The 17,442-nt window shown below is 42.3% G+C and overlaps 1 protein-coding gene and 1 long non-coding RNA gene across 7 annotated transcripts; one reads left to right on the top strand and one right to left on the bottom strand.

The window, feature by feature from the left end:
* Positions 1-340: 340 nt before the first annotated feature.
* LOC140643856 (uncharacterized) lies at positions 341-2,164 on the bottom strand. 2 transcript variants are annotated; one of them, XR_012039671.1, is made up of 3 exons: positions 2,031-2,164; positions 1,618-1,701; positions 341-616 (listed from the first exon to the last, which is right to left on the bottom strand). It is a non-coding gene; the product is annotated as an uncharacterized lncRNA (long non-coding RNA). The 2 variants fall into 2 exon arrangements; XR_012039670.1 differs by having other exon boundaries at positions 1,618-1,715; positions 2,031-2,128.
* Positions 771-15,091, top strand: PLAT (plasminogen activator, tissue type). 5 transcript variants are annotated; one of them, XM_072846134.1, is made up of 16 exons: positions 796-923; positions 1,874-2,001; positions 4,004-4,141; positions 6,422-6,523; positions 7,569-7,608; positions 8,022-8,153; positions 8,536-8,649; positions 9,015-9,189; positions 9,763-9,854; positions 10,115-10,289; positions 10,629-10,714; positions 11,117-11,312; positions 11,797-11,933; positions 12,022-12,162; positions 13,627-13,775; positions 14,645-15,091. In XM_072846134.1, the coding sequence occupies exons 4-16, from the start codon at positions 6,443-6,445 to the stop codon at positions 14,801-14,803; spliced, it is 1,677 nt and encodes a 558-aa protein (XP_072702235.1). In that variant the 5' UTR covers positions 796-923; positions 1,874-2,001; positions 4,004-4,141; positions 6,422-6,442; the 3' UTR covers positions 14,804-15,091. The 5 variants fall into 5 exon arrangements, with proteins under 5 accessions (XP_072702234.1, XP_072702235.1, XP_072702238.1 ...); XM_072846135.1 differs by lacking the exon at positions 796-923 and adding an exon at positions 1,109-1,259; XM_072846137.1 differs by lacking the exon at positions 4,004-4,141.
* Positions 15,092-17,442: the final 2,351 nt, after the last annotated feature.

Genomic DNA, 17,442 nt, shown 5'->3' with positions numbered 1-17,442 from the left:
TAAAAGGCAGGACATATCCATTACTGTGACAACTGCATCACCAACAGTTTTCATAACCCAGCCATAAGTTCAGCTCTAAAACAGATCATTCAGATTTGTCTGCCACACTTTGATAACCTAGTACCTCGGGACTGCACCCTGGTGAGTAGATCTTTGTTTTCTAGGATGGACAGTATCAGTGAACATTTAACTCTTTGGTCCTCAACATGCTGTTTCTTATTTGTATCTAAGGATCCTTAGAAGTTGTGCTCATTGTCCCCACTTAACTTGAGAGCTCCTCTGACCATTTCTTCTCCCAGTGGCACTGTTCATGGCATGCTTTGCTCCACATACAGGTCAGGGTCGCTCTGCCAAAGATTCTCAATGGATGCCAGTCAGAGCACAGCACACTACGCTCTTGCTTGAAACAGGAGTTTCTCAGTACTAGGACTAAGTCTACAGATTGCAGACCTCTGGTCACGTTAGAAGTAATACACCTGTGCATTCGCTTGCCATTCGCCAATTCGCACATTCCTAGAAGCGTGGTGGGACAGTTCCTCATAGGGGAGACACGCTATTCTCACTGAAGCTTCATGTGTTCAATGGGGTAAAATTGAAGGCTGAATCTGCTCTCTGACTGGAAAAGAGAAAGCACAAAATAAACTGGCTGTAAGACCCCGCATGCACCACTCACTTCAGCAAGCCAGCTCCCCTCCTGCCCGCACAGACTCGCCCCCCGGCACCCCGGGCCCCAGCCCCCCTGCCCGGAGCCCCCGGCCCGGGGGAGCACGCCCTGCTGCCCTCCCAGTCTCCACCCCCTCGAGTGGAGCTCTGAGCAGGACGGGAGCTGTTCAGAGAGAGCAGAGCAGGGACGCAGAAAGCGCAAAACCAGACTGGTCTGGGAAGGAGATCACCAGCAGAATACAGAAGAGAAAAAGCAAAAGGTAGGCACTACTCTGCACCTGTTTCAAAAAGTGCATTTCCCGTTTTCAGCATCAATGGCATTGTCATTAAATACTATTAAATAACATTATTTAATGAATCCCACTGAAGCACCATGGTAGTTAAGTAACTGAGCTATTGCCTTTCAGCTTTTGAAGAGATTCATAATGCCGGGTAAAGCTGCTAGCTTTCAGTTGTTTCAAGAAAGCTTCAGCTGTTCCAGGGAAAGGGCTGACAGCCTCAGGCTCTGACCAGTTAGCAGGGAGGAGTCTCCTGCACAGAGAACATTAGCAAAAGAACTTAAAACAAAGGAGGAGTTACGGACAAATATCTTGATGGTAAGGAGAGACCCAGAGAGCTAGCTGTGAAAGGGTAATTTATCGTCTTCCCGGGAGGAGATCGGACTATGCCTTTCACCCCAGGCTCCCAACCGGGATAATGGAGGGACAAAGAGGAGGAGGGCGGGTCTTCAGCTCTCCCTAAACATGCTTCTTTTCAAATGTGGCCAAAACCACAGGAAATATTGAGCATGATTCTGAAAAACGAAGCCAGAGTTTGAAATATCCATTTCCTCCGATGCCTTCGAAGACTACAGAATCTTACTTTTTTGTTTTGTTTTTCTAACTCTTTTCCCCAAAAGCAGAGGTCTGTCCACTGTTATATTTTAAAGAGAAATAGTACGAGTCTGATACTCACCTGCTCCATTTAGAAAAGGGATAAAGAAGCACTTTCTCCAGAAGGCAGGAAAAGGCAGCAAGGATCTGCAGTCTTTTGCTTGAACTAGATCAAGATAGCTGTTCATCATCAAGAAAGCTTAGTGCTATAGATTCAGAATCAAAGTATTCTGGAATGGACATACTAGGTTATTGGGAGGCATACAAGGGGGAGAGCTACTTTTAATTTCTAGTAATGACTTTTTGTTTGACCTTGATAAGATACATCTCTTTTTTAGGTCTTATTCCACATCTGTTAGATGATACACTCTTACTGCTTAGAAGGGCTGTTATTAATAATAAATTAATATGTGGGATTTCAAGTATTCCTGTTGCTGACGCTTCCGCGAAGCCAGATAAATTTAAGGTATCGTATATCTTTATGTCCTAATGTACCTGAAAGTGTAGAATCAAAATGTTGGAACACCACATGTAGGCCTCTGGCTTATTGCTACAGTATTTTTGATCAGAGAGGAAGCGAAGGGTGAGAGCAGAAGGCACAGACTGTTTAGGAGAGCCCTACCAGAAAGCACATTGCTTGCAGGTTTCTGCTTGGAATCTTGTAAACAAGGTATTTTTCAAACAGCCATATGGTTTCAATTTGATAGGGCTTATCATTCGGAACATTCCTATTGACTGGCCTAAGTTGTACCTTTCCCGAAACTGAAAATAAACATCTGGCAACATCTGTTACCAGTTTTCCATGCATAGTGGGACAGCAGCCACCAATGGATGGACAGGCGTCCCCCCATGGAGAGGGGAAGGGCTGCAGCATTATGGGAGAAGCTAGCCTGAACAGGGGCAGCAGAAGCAAGTGGAAGAAAGGATGTGGCATCCGATGCAAGACAACTTTAGGGAGACTATCTGTCACATTCTGCAGTATAAGCATGTGCTGTCTAAGACTAGAATCTGCTTGTATAGCGGACTGGATGGGATAAACTTGATTATAACAACTTCATTAAACCATGCAGGTGCTTTTTAAATAGGGAGTCCTCCTTTCATGTCAGTCTCCAAGACTGAAATGCCCTTTTTTTTTTTTTTTTTTTAATAAATTTAAAAGATGTTTCCCCCTGCCCCATGAAAACTAGCTATAGTTTCCTGCTGGTTTCAGGCAGCTAGGACTTCCTCCAAGATATTAGTTAGGCCAGCTTTGCCACTCTGTCCTCCCACAAAAAAAAAAAAAAAAAAAAAAATCGGATTTCACCAGTGTTGCCTTGTTTTTGGGGCATCTTAGCGGGTATCTCAGAAATGAGGTCTCAACAGTTCTTCAGGGTGCTTCCCAGAGAGAAATTCTAACAAAGCAGCACAACTCAGATAAGTAGTTTCACTGAATGAACCTTTCCTTAACAAGGTCTTAGGCTAGCAGAATCTCATTTCTTAAAGCTGTCAGTAAGAACCTCAAGCCTTCTCCACAGATAGCAACAAAGATGACCGGTGGTACTAACAATTAGCAACTTAAAACCTTGCTGCTGTGGGATTCAGAACACAAGCCTGCATAGCTCCAATAATGAGCTACAGCTGCAGGGAGTAAGGATAATATAACACAGGGTTACAGCAGCAACGAAATGACTTTGGGTAGCAGTTCAGATAATCCACTTCAGCTTTGGGAATGCTGCTGATTTAGTTCAGATTCAATTGAAGCCAACGCCTATTTGGAAACAACTCTTACAGCTTTTAAAAAGGCTTACTATACAATGCAAAATGCTTCCTAAGAGGTGAGAAAGGGCTTGAAAGTATATAAAAAGTATACTACAAGATCTGCATACTAATACAAATCCCCAAGAGATGCTCAAAGATCTCATCATCAAGATATATGACCTAAAGACAAGACTTGGACTAACTAAGGTTCTCGGAAGCTGTTCCTGTGAATCTTTTCAGTCTGACTTGCAACTTCAGTCTCCTCTTTACGCGGTCTAATGATCAGAAACCACAGCCTAAAGTATCATGCTGTACTCCCAGTTCTGCTTCAGAGACTGGAATATTTGTGCCTTTTGCTTTTTCTTTGATCAAATCTTAAAAAAAAAAAACCAAAACAGCAACAACCACCTCTTTCCCTTTTTTAGCCTTGAATCCCAATTTATGACTCATTCATCTGTCATACTCCAATTTCACCAGCTATTATCCAGCTGCCTTCTCTGGCTTTATATAAACAGAGTCTGAGCCCCTAATTTCTGGAAGTAGTAGTTTTCTCAAATAATTGGGTTAGCTTTCTACTTGCTCAGGGATCATATAATGTAGATGATAAAAAGCTGATAGTGTGAGAGACAGTGCCTAAATATTATTTCAAAGATTTGGAACTGCAGATTGGAAATGAAATTGTATCTTCTTGCCTGCTACTCTACCTCACTCCCCGCTCTTGGTTTGTATAGGAGGCATTATATTTTTAAAGGAAGAGAGAAAATGGACCTCTGGTGCTGGACTCGTTCAAAGCGGGGAAGTTCCCATCTACATCACATGCTCATGATTCATCATCTCAGCCATCTAGACTGACTGCTATAGCAGTCTCGGTTAGTACAGAGGATCAAGCTAAATCTGTTCACACTGGTGATTACTTATGTCTCGTTCAATTGTAAAAAAGAGCTACTATTACTGCATGCAGGAGTAACTATTACTTTTAGGAAGAAAATTATGAGTTCAAGTCAGGAAACCTGTGATAAAGTTATTTTTCTTATTCTAAGAGTTCAGATTACATAATAATGACAACTCCAGTCCTTAAAAGCTATTACTCAACTGTCAAAATTGTAATACCTTCCAAGTTTCTAACAGATGTATTGGACCTTGCTATTTAATGCCATGTTTCCAAAAAGTCCCATAGGCACTAAGTTTCTAAACTTCTGACACTATATAATCATTTGTACCCATTTTACTAATTTAAGTTTTGCCATGAACAACAGCCTCCTCCCCCCCCAACACAGAGTCTTCTTAGGCTACCAATAAATCCTTATTTAAAGTCCTCAAGTTCAGCAGTCTTTCTAAATATAAAATAGAACTTCGCTAGCTACCAAACTCATGCTGCTAAGGTCAGGTTTACTGGAGTTCTTTTACATATATATATTTGCCTGATCTTTTACAGTTACTACAAGGTCACCAAGGTAAAAGAATGGGTAAAATACATCTTCTCGGGGATTTTTCCTACAGGGATTAACAGAGGAGCTGGAAGCCCACAGCAAAGCTCATTGCCTTCATGGGCAACAGACCACCTCAGAAAGCCCTTCACTGCCTTCGTCTGTCACATCCAGTGTATTTTTCTGCTACGAGGATGAGATTAGAAATGGCATTTAGTACAGCAAGGGAAAAAACCCGTGTTGCTTAAATTCAGCGGAAAAATTTTGTATACGCTCGAGACTACGCGGTGTTATGAGCGCACCCCCGCTGCTCGGAATTTTCTCTCCGCCCAGCGGCTGTCCTAAACCAGTCGGCGCTTACACAAGGCGCCCAGCTTCGGTGAAAGAAATCATTTTTCCTCCTTTGTCAGGAAACAAACTGGGGGAGGGGAATCCAGGGCACAAGATGGTAGAGTATCTCGCTGCAGTCAGTGGCTACAGAAATCTAAATTCACACTTCTGCCAAGAAACTTGCATGCTCAAGACCAGACAGAAATAAATTTTGCTACAGTAGGAAGAAATACAGATGGATCACAGTATCCAAATGTCCTTTCTATAGCTATCTGTGGCCAGCTCAGAGCAGCAATTTCACCAGGTAGGAAATTAACTCTGATGAGTGAAGAGAGAAGTAGATTTTCAAAGCAAACAGGATGAATGGAGGCAGAAATCCAGATTAATCCTTAACCCCAGCCACACCATACCAGCCGGCAGTCTCCCACAGGAGATCATTGGAGGTTCTCTCCCAAGACTACTGCTGTAGGAGACAGACTATGTAAATCTGGAGGAAGCAGAAACGCTTCATGTGGGATGGAAGAGGGCTTTGTCTGAAGTGTAAAGCTGCTGAAGGGATTAGAGGGAATAAGATGTAGTTGTGACTGCACAGAAGTGACACAAGAGAAAAAATGCTGCAACAAATAAATGAGAACACCAGACCAAAAGCTAGCCTACCAGCCAATTGCCATACTCTCCCTTTTTAGCAAAAGCATATGACAATAGTAGCAACTAAAAGCTCAGCTGGGGATAAACTGTAGAAATATTGAAAATCAAAGACATAGCAGTGCTGTCCCCACCTATCATCAGCCAAAGTCTCCTTGCCAACACATCCTCTACACAAGAGAAGGCCTCACTCTCACCCAAAGCAGCAGTCTGTGCAGAAAAGGCAAATCCTCTTAAACCACTATTACCACAGACTGACCCTTCAGCAGATTTTTGTGCCCCTGCAAGAAGTCTCTTAGGTAGGCCTCAGTGACCTGAATCTCAATTAACACTTTCCAATCAGCATTACGCTCCTTCATTAGACAAGTCCATCTCTCTAATAATGCATACAATACTGTTGGCTTCCAGCAACCTTGGGAAAAAGGACTTGGAATTTACTTCTGCCAGTGTTATTCCCCAGGAAACACTCTCTGAGTTTCCTCCAGACCTAAAAGGGTGTGCTTTAGCTTGTCAGGTTTCTAAGTTTATCAAGTAAAAGCACATCTGGGTCCAGCCTGGCAGTTTTGCCTGTCCAGGGACACCAGGACAGCTAGACCAGATGGCTGAGAACTGCAGAGTAGAAAGTGTGTTTTAATGTAAAAAGAATTTTCATAATTTAAAACCTTTATTTAAACTTATGACCTGGCACTCCATTCACACTGTAAAATGCCTTTGTTCAACATCTTATTTTTTCTTTTGTCTCTATAGACAACTTGAGATTTGGAGGTGATGTGGAAAGCACTTAGAATGGAAGGCAAACTCCCATGTCTGCTCCTGCTGGTGGGAGCAATCATGACTGCTCAATGCCAGGTGAGAGGCTAATGCATCAGATAATGCTCTTGCCATCCTCCTGCATTTTCAGCAGCACTTCCTTACCATTGGCTCCAGCTGTTTGCATCAGACAGAAGGAGAATCTGGTTATATCACTCGAAATCAGAGGAAGGAACACCTTACAAAGTAGTCTACCTCTAAGCTGGGATTTCCAGTAACGTGTTATCCTGGCTGGTTTTCATTTCAGTAAGCAAGTCTTCTCCAAATCTTCTTGGTGTATCTGTTCACTATCACCTTTCACTGTTAGTAAGAGTTCCGTTGTGATCACCCTTTAATTTTCTTTCTATTGTCATCACCTTCATCATTACTCGCACTTACACCTGGACATCAACGGTTCACATGTCCCCTAGCTTTAACCTCACATTGCACAGCTTGAGTGAATCTTATGCAATTCTAAAATGTTTAGTCTCTTTCTCAAAAAATTGGTATCCCAGCCTTCCTCTTTCTTTTTACGTTATTCTTTCTCTTGTGGCCTGATCAAAGAAGCTTTCTAAATTGGTTTCTTCCTTAAAACTTTATCCAAAATACTTTATTTAATTGGCTGCAGGAGACATATCTCTCAAAGGTAATCTACAAGGTAGCAACAAGGGCTTATGGGGAAACTGCATGTCAATGAGCAAAAATAACTGCTTGTTCACATTTACTTGTTTGGAAATTATTTGCTTGAACCTCCTTCAAATAGCAGAAAGCTGACAAGCTTTAGTTAGCACTTGCAGTGCCCCAAGAGCACATAATCACTTCCCCGCACGATGCGAGTACAGCACATCCCCAGTTCGTGTCACTCAGATGACAAGCAATCACCTGGTAATCTGTGGCAGCTCAATGATTTACAATTCTCAGTACCCATGCTGAGGTACTAAAGGGACTTTTCACTGTACTCTCTGACAAGGAGGGCAGACAGTTGCTCAGAGCTCCCCTGATTTACAAGACCTCAAGAACAGGACTGGCTCTTTGGAGAGGCACTTGTTCTCTCAGTTTTCTTAAGAGAGCAGTTACTCACAGAATTAACCTTCTTTGCTTGCAGGGCTTACGCATGCGTTTCAAACGGGGAGCCAGATCTAGAGGTAAGCCAGGCAAACTACAACCGTGTTACCTGGAGCTTTATGAACACAGGAGGGGAAAGCAGATGATGCTGAGGGAATGGAGCCTGAAAGCTGTGTGTCATGGTTATCTGGATGAGAGATTCAGAAGGCAAAATACCAGACTGTTAATACCATCCACAATTCAAAGAACAAAGTTTTCCCCTCCCTCTGCTCTTCTTCAAAGAAAAAGAGGCTGGTCAATAGTGGAACAGTACATCCAGCAACACAGCAGTGAGAGAGATGGGACAATTCTGGTCTGAGAAGGAAAAAAGGCAGCCTGTTAGACAGATACTCCCATCACAGATACTTTTCTCCTGGAAAGAGAAGGGAGTTCTTTGGTCAGTCAGATCTTTTCCCTGAATCTCTAAAAGAGGATTTCCTTTCTCCAATTACAGCCATTTGCACAGACAATTCATCTGGAGAAATTTACCAGCACAGGGGGACCTGGCTGAGGCTCTCAGGGAGCAGAGTAGAATACTGTAGGTGCGACAGTGGTCGGAGTCGCTGCCACACCGTGCCTGTCAGAGGTGAGTATGAAGAAGAGAAAGGAAATGGTGGGGGATGAGAGATTGTCCATCTAATCATGTGAAGGAGTTATCACACAGAAAATTTGGCTTGAAATAGAATAGGATAGAAAGAAAATACTAATATATACTGACTCAGGCAGGACTAAGCAGGAGTGGGCAAGGGGCTGAGGAAGGCTTCTAATAGTGTATGTGGAGAGAAAGGAGCAAAGGAAGAATGTAAGCACTACATGAAAAGACTGTAAGCACATGACAGTAACACATAGGCAGGGAAAAATAGAACAGGCTAAAGGAGACTGACAGGAGAGGAAAGATGGGTATACATTTCCAGCTTCTTACTTCTGTGAAATCTAACAGTATTTCCTGGCTTTTGCTTGTTCCACAGCCTGCACTAGAAATAAATGCTACAACGGTGGCCAATGTTCACAGGCATATTATTCCCCACAGCTCTTCATCTGCCAGTGCCACCAAGGTTTCTCTGGGAAGCAGTGTGAAATAGGCGAGTATACCATCTCAGTTACTGTGAATGATGCTACTGGTTTTAGCTGTGCAGTGCAGAAGGATGAGGTACCCAGAAGCTGCTGCTGTATACTATGCTCTCTGTTAAGTTGCATCTTATTATTCTAAAGCCAATACTACAAAGAACTTTTAAGAAGGACACCTGGGCTGTTCTCAGTGTCTCTTAATAAAACTCTAAATTTTGGAGCTGAAGACCTTCGTGTATACTTACAGTCTGCCTGGCAAGGCATTTTCACTGACTTACTAGACAAGACATCTAGGAGCCAAGTTTAAACAGAACAGAGACTGGGGAAGCAGAGTTTGGGAAGCTGTCCTTATAGTAACATTTTGTTCCCTTTTGTTCAGAGACTGAAGTTAAGTGCTACAAAGATACTGGAGTAACATACAGGGGTACATGGAGCATGACAGAGAGCGGAACTGAATGTTTAAACTGGAGTAACAATGGCTTGATGGACCGGACATACAGCGGCCTAAGAGAGGATGCTGCAGAGCTGGGATTGGGCAATCACAACTATTGCAGGTGAGGGGCCGATGGCACACAGGTCAGAGCCACAGGGATCAGCCCATGCTAAGAGCTTGTAGCAAAGGAATGGCTATTTGCAACAGTCTAATACCAAGCAGAGAACACTCTGCACAGGTACAAATATGGCACAGCCCATGAGCAGCAATCGCAACTTCTGTAGACATATCTGAACTTCAGATCTGTCTAGACTGGATGCTTATGACAGACTACAAAATGCATACATCTCTCACCCCATAGTCTTTCCCTTGTCCCTTCTCAGTGCCTAAAACTCCCTTTGTAAGCCAGTTTCCTGCAGCTCCAGATCCTGCTCAAATCTCTAAAAATATAGTGCTTCCTGCACATGAACTAAACTGCACAAACAAGCTGTCCTCTCCTGCTAGCTACTGGCTGTCTCACCCTCACCTCCATGTACTCCACAATTTTATAATTAAAATAGGAATCCAAATGACTTCTGATGGCTCAGTCCACATCAGTCCACTGCAGAGCAGGATTAAGTTACCGAACTAGATGCTAGACATGGGACTAATAACAATAACTTTATAGTGATGGATAATATCATAACTCTTTCAGAAACCCAGATGAGGATTCCAGACCTTGGTGCTATATCTATAAAGGGGGAAAGTACATCTGGGAACACTGCAGTGTGCCCTCCTGCTCAAAAGGTACATGCAGGGGGACAGGGAATGGACTTTAGAGCTTCCATGATTCACTGCATATATAAGGGTTCTCTGTGGACTTGTGCTATTTCTGTAGCCTGAAAAGTTGAGACTCTCACCTTAAATCATGTTTAAGCTTTTAATATTTATGACACCGAGAGACTGAGGTAAGTATAGCTAATATATAGATGCCTTGACAGAAATCACAGTTAGGAACAGCTGACGGGTTCGCATCCATTGGTTAACGTGCAGCTTTCTTATTGAAGTTGGGAACATCAACTGCAAATCTGGAAGAGGCACAGATTACCGAGGCAGCCACAGTGTTACCAGATCTGGAGCTACCTGTTTGAGGTGGAACTCTCGAATCCTTGTCAACAAGTTATATACTGCTTGGAGAAGAGATGCTTACCAGCTGGGCCTTGGTAGCCACAATTTCTGCCGGTATGTGGTCAGTTATAGAATTAAAAAAATCCCACCAAACTTCCTTGTGGTACTCTTGATGCAGGGCTCTAGTCTTTTATGTGGGTTATTAAAGCACCGGAAATACATTACTGCTGGGAATGAAGCTCACTGACAATAGTAATTTTATTCCACCTGACCTATCTATGCTTCTCTAACATCAGACTCCATAAATGCAAATTCCACATGCCCCTAGGACCCTCTGTATCTCTAGAAAAATCAAAAAGAGTACGCTCAGGTCACAGTCTGCCACCTTTAGGTCTCCCCAAACTCCCTGCAGATCTGATAATACAAATAGCTCTTCTCTTTCCTGTGCTACAGGAATCCTGACAATGACAGCAAGCCCTGGTGCCATGTACTGAAAGGAAATCAGCTCACATGGGAGTACTGCAATGTGCCTACTTGCTGTAAGGATCCTAGCACTCCTGATTCTTCTCTTTCTTTGAGGCATTACTGTTCTGCATGTCATTTGTATTCAACTCCAGCATCTTGAAGTAAAATAAGAGCTGGGGGGGGGGGGGGGGGAAGCTTTTTGGAGCAGAAAGAGATTCTGTGGCTCCACTCTCACAGAAGTGCCTTTTTCTCTGCCAGAAGGGAAGACTGCAGAAATGAAAGACAGAAAAGGCAGGGTTTCCTTACTGTATTTTTCAAATCAGAATACAAGTTCCCTAGGAAACAGGAATGAGTCAGATACTAAACAGTTCATGCCAGGCTGCCTCAACATACACTGATGACTAACAGGCTCTTAACCCAAACTCAAAGCGAGACCGCCTGAACAAAAAGCCTATTTCTGGGTTTGTCATCCACAGCCACCTGTGGCTTACGGCAGCGCAGAGTACACCAGTACAGGATTAAAGGTGGCTCCTATGCAGACATTGCAGCTCACCCATGGCAAGCTGCCATCTTTGTGAAGTATCGACGAGCACCTGGAGAGCACTTCCTCTGTGGAGGAATTCTGATCAGTTCCTGCTGGGTTTTGTCAGCTGCTCACTGTTTTGAGGAGGGGTAAGTTGAGGATTCAGTACTGTCTGGGGGAAAAAAATCTGGAAAATGGAAGCATCCGGTATAGCCTTACTGGAAGGGTAAAAGACTTTGAAAAAAAGCTCTTTATCCCAGTAAGTCATTCTACACTAAAGATTACAGGGTTAATTGTGCTGAGCATTACAGACAGGCATTTATTGGGCAAACTAGCAGCATGGCATTAAGGTACCACAGCAGAATATCAAATAGCTGAAGAACAAAGTTGTCAATACAGATGCGGAGCCATCCGAAACTTGAGAACAGCAAGGGGCTGACGGAGCTTTGCCACGATGGCTGTAAGCAATTAGCACAAACATGAAGGCAAATAGGACACTTGAGGTCAAACTGCCTGAGTAATGAAGTAGTAATAGTGCTAAAATAAGAAAAGCAGAAACCCCAACAGCACACTTCAAAGGAAGGGTCCTCTCCAGTGAACACGGGAAGAAAGTAAGAGTCTTTTGTTCTTCAGCTTTAGTACAAATCAGCTGACGATCGTGCTGGGTAGGAATTCCCGAGCAACTCCCGAGGAAAATGAACAAAAGTTTCAAGTGAAGAGCTACACTGTGCATCAGAGATTTGACTCGGAAAATTTCAACAATGATATTGGTAAGAACTTTTCTGACCTCGTGACTGGAAAGGTCACAGTTGGCTCAAGTTTGTGGTTAATGAAGTGGGGATTTTTCTCCCTCTTCAGCTCTGTTGCAGTTGAACTCAGATGCAGAAGACTGTGCTATTGAAACAGACACTGTCCGTGCTGCCTGCCTCCCAACACCAGAACTGCAGCTGCCCGACTGGACTGAATGCGAGATCTCTGGTTATGGCAGAAATGAAGAATGTAAGTAGAAGATATGTGTCTACATGTAAGTAGAAGATAGTATGTCCAAAGTTTGGGTCCACTGCCCTCAAAGAATTGAAGCCTTTAGCATCGCTTAACGTGTGACCCCCTGAATTATTATATGGGCTTATATCAGCACTACAAAACATATGCGTAAGTGGGAGATATACAAAAACAAGTTTTGCTGTAAGTTATTTCATTGATCTGAGTTCTGTCAGCTGCATGGGCTAGTAGAAACAACAGTAGAAACACAAAAAAAGGCACAATGGATAAGGTAGGAAAGACAGAAAATTTGCAATCAGGGCTGCCACATTTCTGCTGTGCTGAGTACATTTAGATATTGTCATTCTGACAGAAATCCATTTCTGTCAAGATTTAAAATACTATACAGTTGCAGGTAGTTGCCTTATTCTAAAAGATACATTAGTTGTGCAGTGATCAGCAAAAAAAAAAAAAAGCTAAAGACATAACAATCCCAGATATATATATTAAAAGGCTGGCTAAATGGTTTTTAAAATGAGCTACAATAAACAGGAATAAAGCCTGTCTGAATGTATACACAGGCTGACCTATATTTAAAACAAACAAAAAACCTCAGCTCTCATTTTACTGGCACTTTGTAAAAACTTCTTTTTATTCTCTAACTTGTAAACTCTTTGAGACAGAGGCTGTGAAGCATCCATTATAACAAGACCTAACCATGATTTGAACCCATAGCGTTTTTGGAACAGACTTGAAGATTTCACATATACGTGTGGCATGAAGTGTTTTTAAAGTGCTTTTAAAGCTAGTCCTCAGCATTGCTTACAGAGAGTACAGGATAAACTCTTTCAGAGGGAAACGATGCTGCAACTGTAATTCAAAACTAGACTGAAAAACAACAATCCTGCCAACTTTCAACTTTGTGCAATTGCAGCTATGGAGGAGAATAAAACCAGCACCCAAAACAGACAAATCCCTTCCATTCCAACATAACACAAGTGTACATTCCTGTCCAGTTACTCAGTATTGTGTATGGCAAGGCATCTGATTTTTGTTAGCACAAGTCTAATACTAAAAAGTCAGGATCCTGTTTCATACAGTTAGTGATTTTCATAGGCACTTCTTGTGACTTCATTTTGATTGACGTAACTGTACAAAGATGACTTATCCATCCAAGAAACCCAGCAGTCTTTAATTTGGAGCCTACAAAAACCTCTTCAGCATTTCAGCTTGCTAAAGAAGCAATATTCCCTCTCAACTAGATTTAAGCTGTTCTCACTAGCAAAGCAGAACCCCCAAGAATTAAAAAAAGACCCTTTGGCAAGGAAATAGTATGTTAGCCACCCCCCACCCCCAGCTACTTCTGTTTACTCTCCTCTAAACTACAGAAACTGAACTGCCATTTTTAAAAAAATATATCTATATACACATACACATATACACAGACACATTTACGTATTTATATTGTAATTTTTCTTCCAGTTTCTCCATTCTATTCAGAGCACCTGAAGGAAGGCCACGTGAGACTGTTTCCAGCCAGTCGGTGCACAACACAGCATCTAGACAACCGGACAGTTACAGACAATATGTTATGTGCAGGAGACACAAGGCACCTTGATGATGCCTGCAAGGTAAAACCAATTCTGTTCCTCTTTTCTTTTTAGGTCTGTCCTTGATAGTCTGAGCTAACCAAACAAAAAGCTTCAGAAAATAGTTCAAAGAAGTTCTGCGTTTGGCTACATGGATGTTCTGGTAGATTTTTGTTGAATAGAACAGAACTGCTGGCTCCTCTTTCTTTTTTCTTCCCCTGCCCCTCATAGCTGGGAAAGCAGGCCACACTTAACCAAGCAAACCAGAACAATACAGACTGAAAATCCCAAATATAGGAAATACCACAAAACCGAGCAGGAAACTCCACCTCAGCAGCATTTCCTAATATCTTCTCTTATGTGAGCATGCGAAACACTCAGCAGGAGGTTCTGTAAGAGGAAAGGGGTGCCGCTCTACTGAAAGGTGGAGAAAAGAATAATAAAGGCCAAAAGATGGTGGAGAACGAGCAGCTGCAACATGAGGAAAAAGGAGGGCACACATTCAATCCACATCCTTTCCATTTAAACAGCTCTTTAGTAATTTTGCTTTACTGTTACACACAGCAGTACGAAACAACCTGGATCTTTATAGCTTGAATAAGAGCATTCTTCTTTTTGTTCTTATCAATGTCTCACCTACATTCCATAAATGAGCACCATACAAAGTCAGACGCTTTACTGTTAGTTAGATTTTTTTTTTGGGGTCTCTCCCCATGAGAGGAGCATTGAGGGAGTCTGGAACACAAAAGTGGCTGATGTGAAAGTGCTGTTACTAAGAGCTCTTGATTTGTAGGCATACTACATAGGGTATTTCCATAGACACTAGTGCACCACTAAAGCCAGTGGGGGGGGAAACAAACACAAAAACAAACAAACAAAGAGATTGTTACTAACCTGCTGCTTCTCTGTAGGGTGACTCTGGAGGACCTCTGGTCTGTATGAAGGATGATCATATGTATCTAATTGGAATCATCAGCTGGGGAATAGGCTGTGGCCGCAAAGACATACCTGGCGTTTATACAAATGTGAATCGTTATCTTGACTGGATTCAGGACAACATGAAACCCTGAGAAAGAAAAATGAACTATCCACAGTCTTGTGGCCATGCCCTCGCATCTTCCTTCTGGGTGCTTTAAGGATGCTGACAGGGCTTTCTGAGTGACTTTCAGTACAAGAGGAAGACAAACTGCAGTGTGTGGGAAGGGCACATTCTCAAATTAGTCTCCTTTCCTTATTACAAGTTATCGGAAGCCAACGCTTCTTTCCCCCCACATCCCCAAGCTTTCTCCTTGCCTCAAATCACGAGTACAATTAAAAATAAATTTTGGTCCAAGAGAATAAACCAAGAGAGAACATCATGCATCCCATGAGCAGCTATGTTGTTTTGGGAATGGGTGTGAACTGAAGGCAAAGGGGACAGATTTAATTTCCTGAAAACTTCATCTCCCTCCTTCTTACTTGGCTGTAAATTTGGAAGGCATTCCTGTCAAGCTTAAGGTCTGTCCTTATACCATTTTACTTTGGTTATTTAAGCTGGTTTCAGCTTGACTCCGATGGAAAGAGCAAAGGTGTAGGCGTGGGCTGCTTATTTCCATATCAATATACTACTTGCTTTTTCAGTTTGGAACTGATTGATTAACTGAGTCTGAACTTAAACTCTCTGAGCAAATCCAGGATGGCATGCTTGTTAGGACATTCTATTCTCCACTTGCTTTTCCTCCTGGTAGAAACTAAATATTTAAATAAATATGGAATAGGTAGAAATCTTAACACCAGCCTTATCTGCCACAGAATCAACACATTACTTTTTGACTATTAAATTTCTATGCATTATCATCTGATATGAAAGCAAAAGCTCTCTCTTTAGCACAGCAGGGCAGAAGAAAAGACAACTGTAATGGCAGCAGTTTTAGGTGCCTGCTAGATTTACATCCACAAAGATCAAGTCAAATGTCACAAAGCTGCATTTGTCCTTTAACAGAAGACAGGACAGGTATAACCAAGTCACCATGAACTAGAATCTCCGTAATCGAGCATTACTTACTTGCATTGAAGTTGCCATGTGATGCTAAGTGGTATCTGTGCGCATCCTAAGAGTCAAGCCTCTTTGAGAGATTCTTTCTTGTCCAATTGTTTTATAAAGTAAGACAAAGCAGGTGTGACTACCGTTTTACAAAAGGAAAAAATTATATTGAGGCTACAAAAGTTTAGCTTTAGTATCAATCAGGCATTGTAGCTAGAAAACTAGGCCGTTGTATTTGGGAAATGCAAAACATTGTAACTCAAAAGGTTTACTCTCACACTTTTAAGGAGCTCTCTGATGATCCACTAGCACAGCCTCTAGTCAAATAGAGAAACTTATAGAATAAGTACAGAAGAGAGATTTGGTAAAGACATGCATTACTTCCTCAAATGGGTTTTGTAAATGGCAACTTTACAAATGGTCCATGTCTTTCTAGCTACCAGCTTAGAAACTGACCTCAAAGAGATGTTCTCTAATGTCCTCAGAGAAATGGTCCAGTTAGCTTCATCAATGAGTCCCATATTCCAGCCAGTGGAAGGGGAAAAAACCCCCAAGATGTTTATTAAAAGAGAGTCACAGTTCAGGTTTTTTTGGTGTGATTTTTTGTTGTTAATTGTATTTTATTAAATATTAACCTTGAGAAAAAGACTGATTTCCATTCCTCTCCCCTAAACCCATTTCCAAGTGCTGCTGTGTCTTGCTATCCTGGCACTCACAAGCCTGCCAAATATTTACAGCCTGTAAAACACTCAAAACTGTTCCAATGAGTAGCACAGGTAAGCGTACTCAGGAATGCAACTTTTGCTCCGCAATTCAAAGCCTATTAAATACATTATTTGAGCTCGATGTGATCTAACAGTCACCAATAAAACGTAACTGAATCACACTTGATACTGGTATCTTTTAGAAAAATACATTCTACAAAAGTGTAAGCTTTTGTGACTTAGTCCCACGCTTACACTCCCAATTGCATAAAGACATTTATCTCCCTAAGGCACCCACTATCCCCAATCCAATTGGCGTAATTTACCTTCCTCCTCAAATACCAACTGTATTTCTTGTAAAGCCCACACAAACCACTCTGAAATGACACAGATTATACGTAAAAATTAGTTTTATTGATGCCCTTGCTGAAGGTTGTATTTGCACCGAACATGCTTAGCAGTAAGGCCACCTGCTATGGCATTCATCAGTTGCACTGAAACTTGCAATTCCACAAGCAAGATGCCACTCATCCACTGCAAGTATCCATCACATGCAAACCAGAATGTATGTTATCCTTTGTTTAAGGTCACCTTGCTCTGTTCACAAGCATGAACTGTACATGCTGGACTCCACAGCCACCTGACAGATGCTGTAGTCACATGTACAGCAAGCTTAGGGACAAGTTCCGCTGCCACAGAGAAAACACATTGGCATCTAGTGGCCAAAGAGCACATTACAGACAATAAGGAACAGTGCAGATGCCTCTCATTTCTTATTTATGCTGTACAGAGAGATGCAGCACGGACTGGAATGGGCAGATGCAGCAACAGCTCCTGCAGAAGAGATGGTCCCAGTGAAAAATCCAGCGTAGGCTTGAATCCACCTGCACAGCAGCTGATTGGTATAGGAACTGGAATGAGGTGGGACAGCCAGAAACACTACAAAGGTACCAGGACACAATTATCTCAAAGAAAGACATCA

This window comes from Ciconia boyciana, chromosome 25, assembly GCF_034638445.1.
Source record: "Ciconia boyciana chromosome 25, ASM3463844v1, whole genome shotgun sequence".
Classification (NCBI taxonomy): Eukaryota; Metazoa; Chordata; class Aves; order Ciconiiformes; family Ciconiidae; genus Ciconia; species Ciconia boyciana.
The sequence above is the reverse complement of the archived record's forward strand: the minus strand, read 5'-3'. Positions and strand labels throughout refer to the sequence as shown.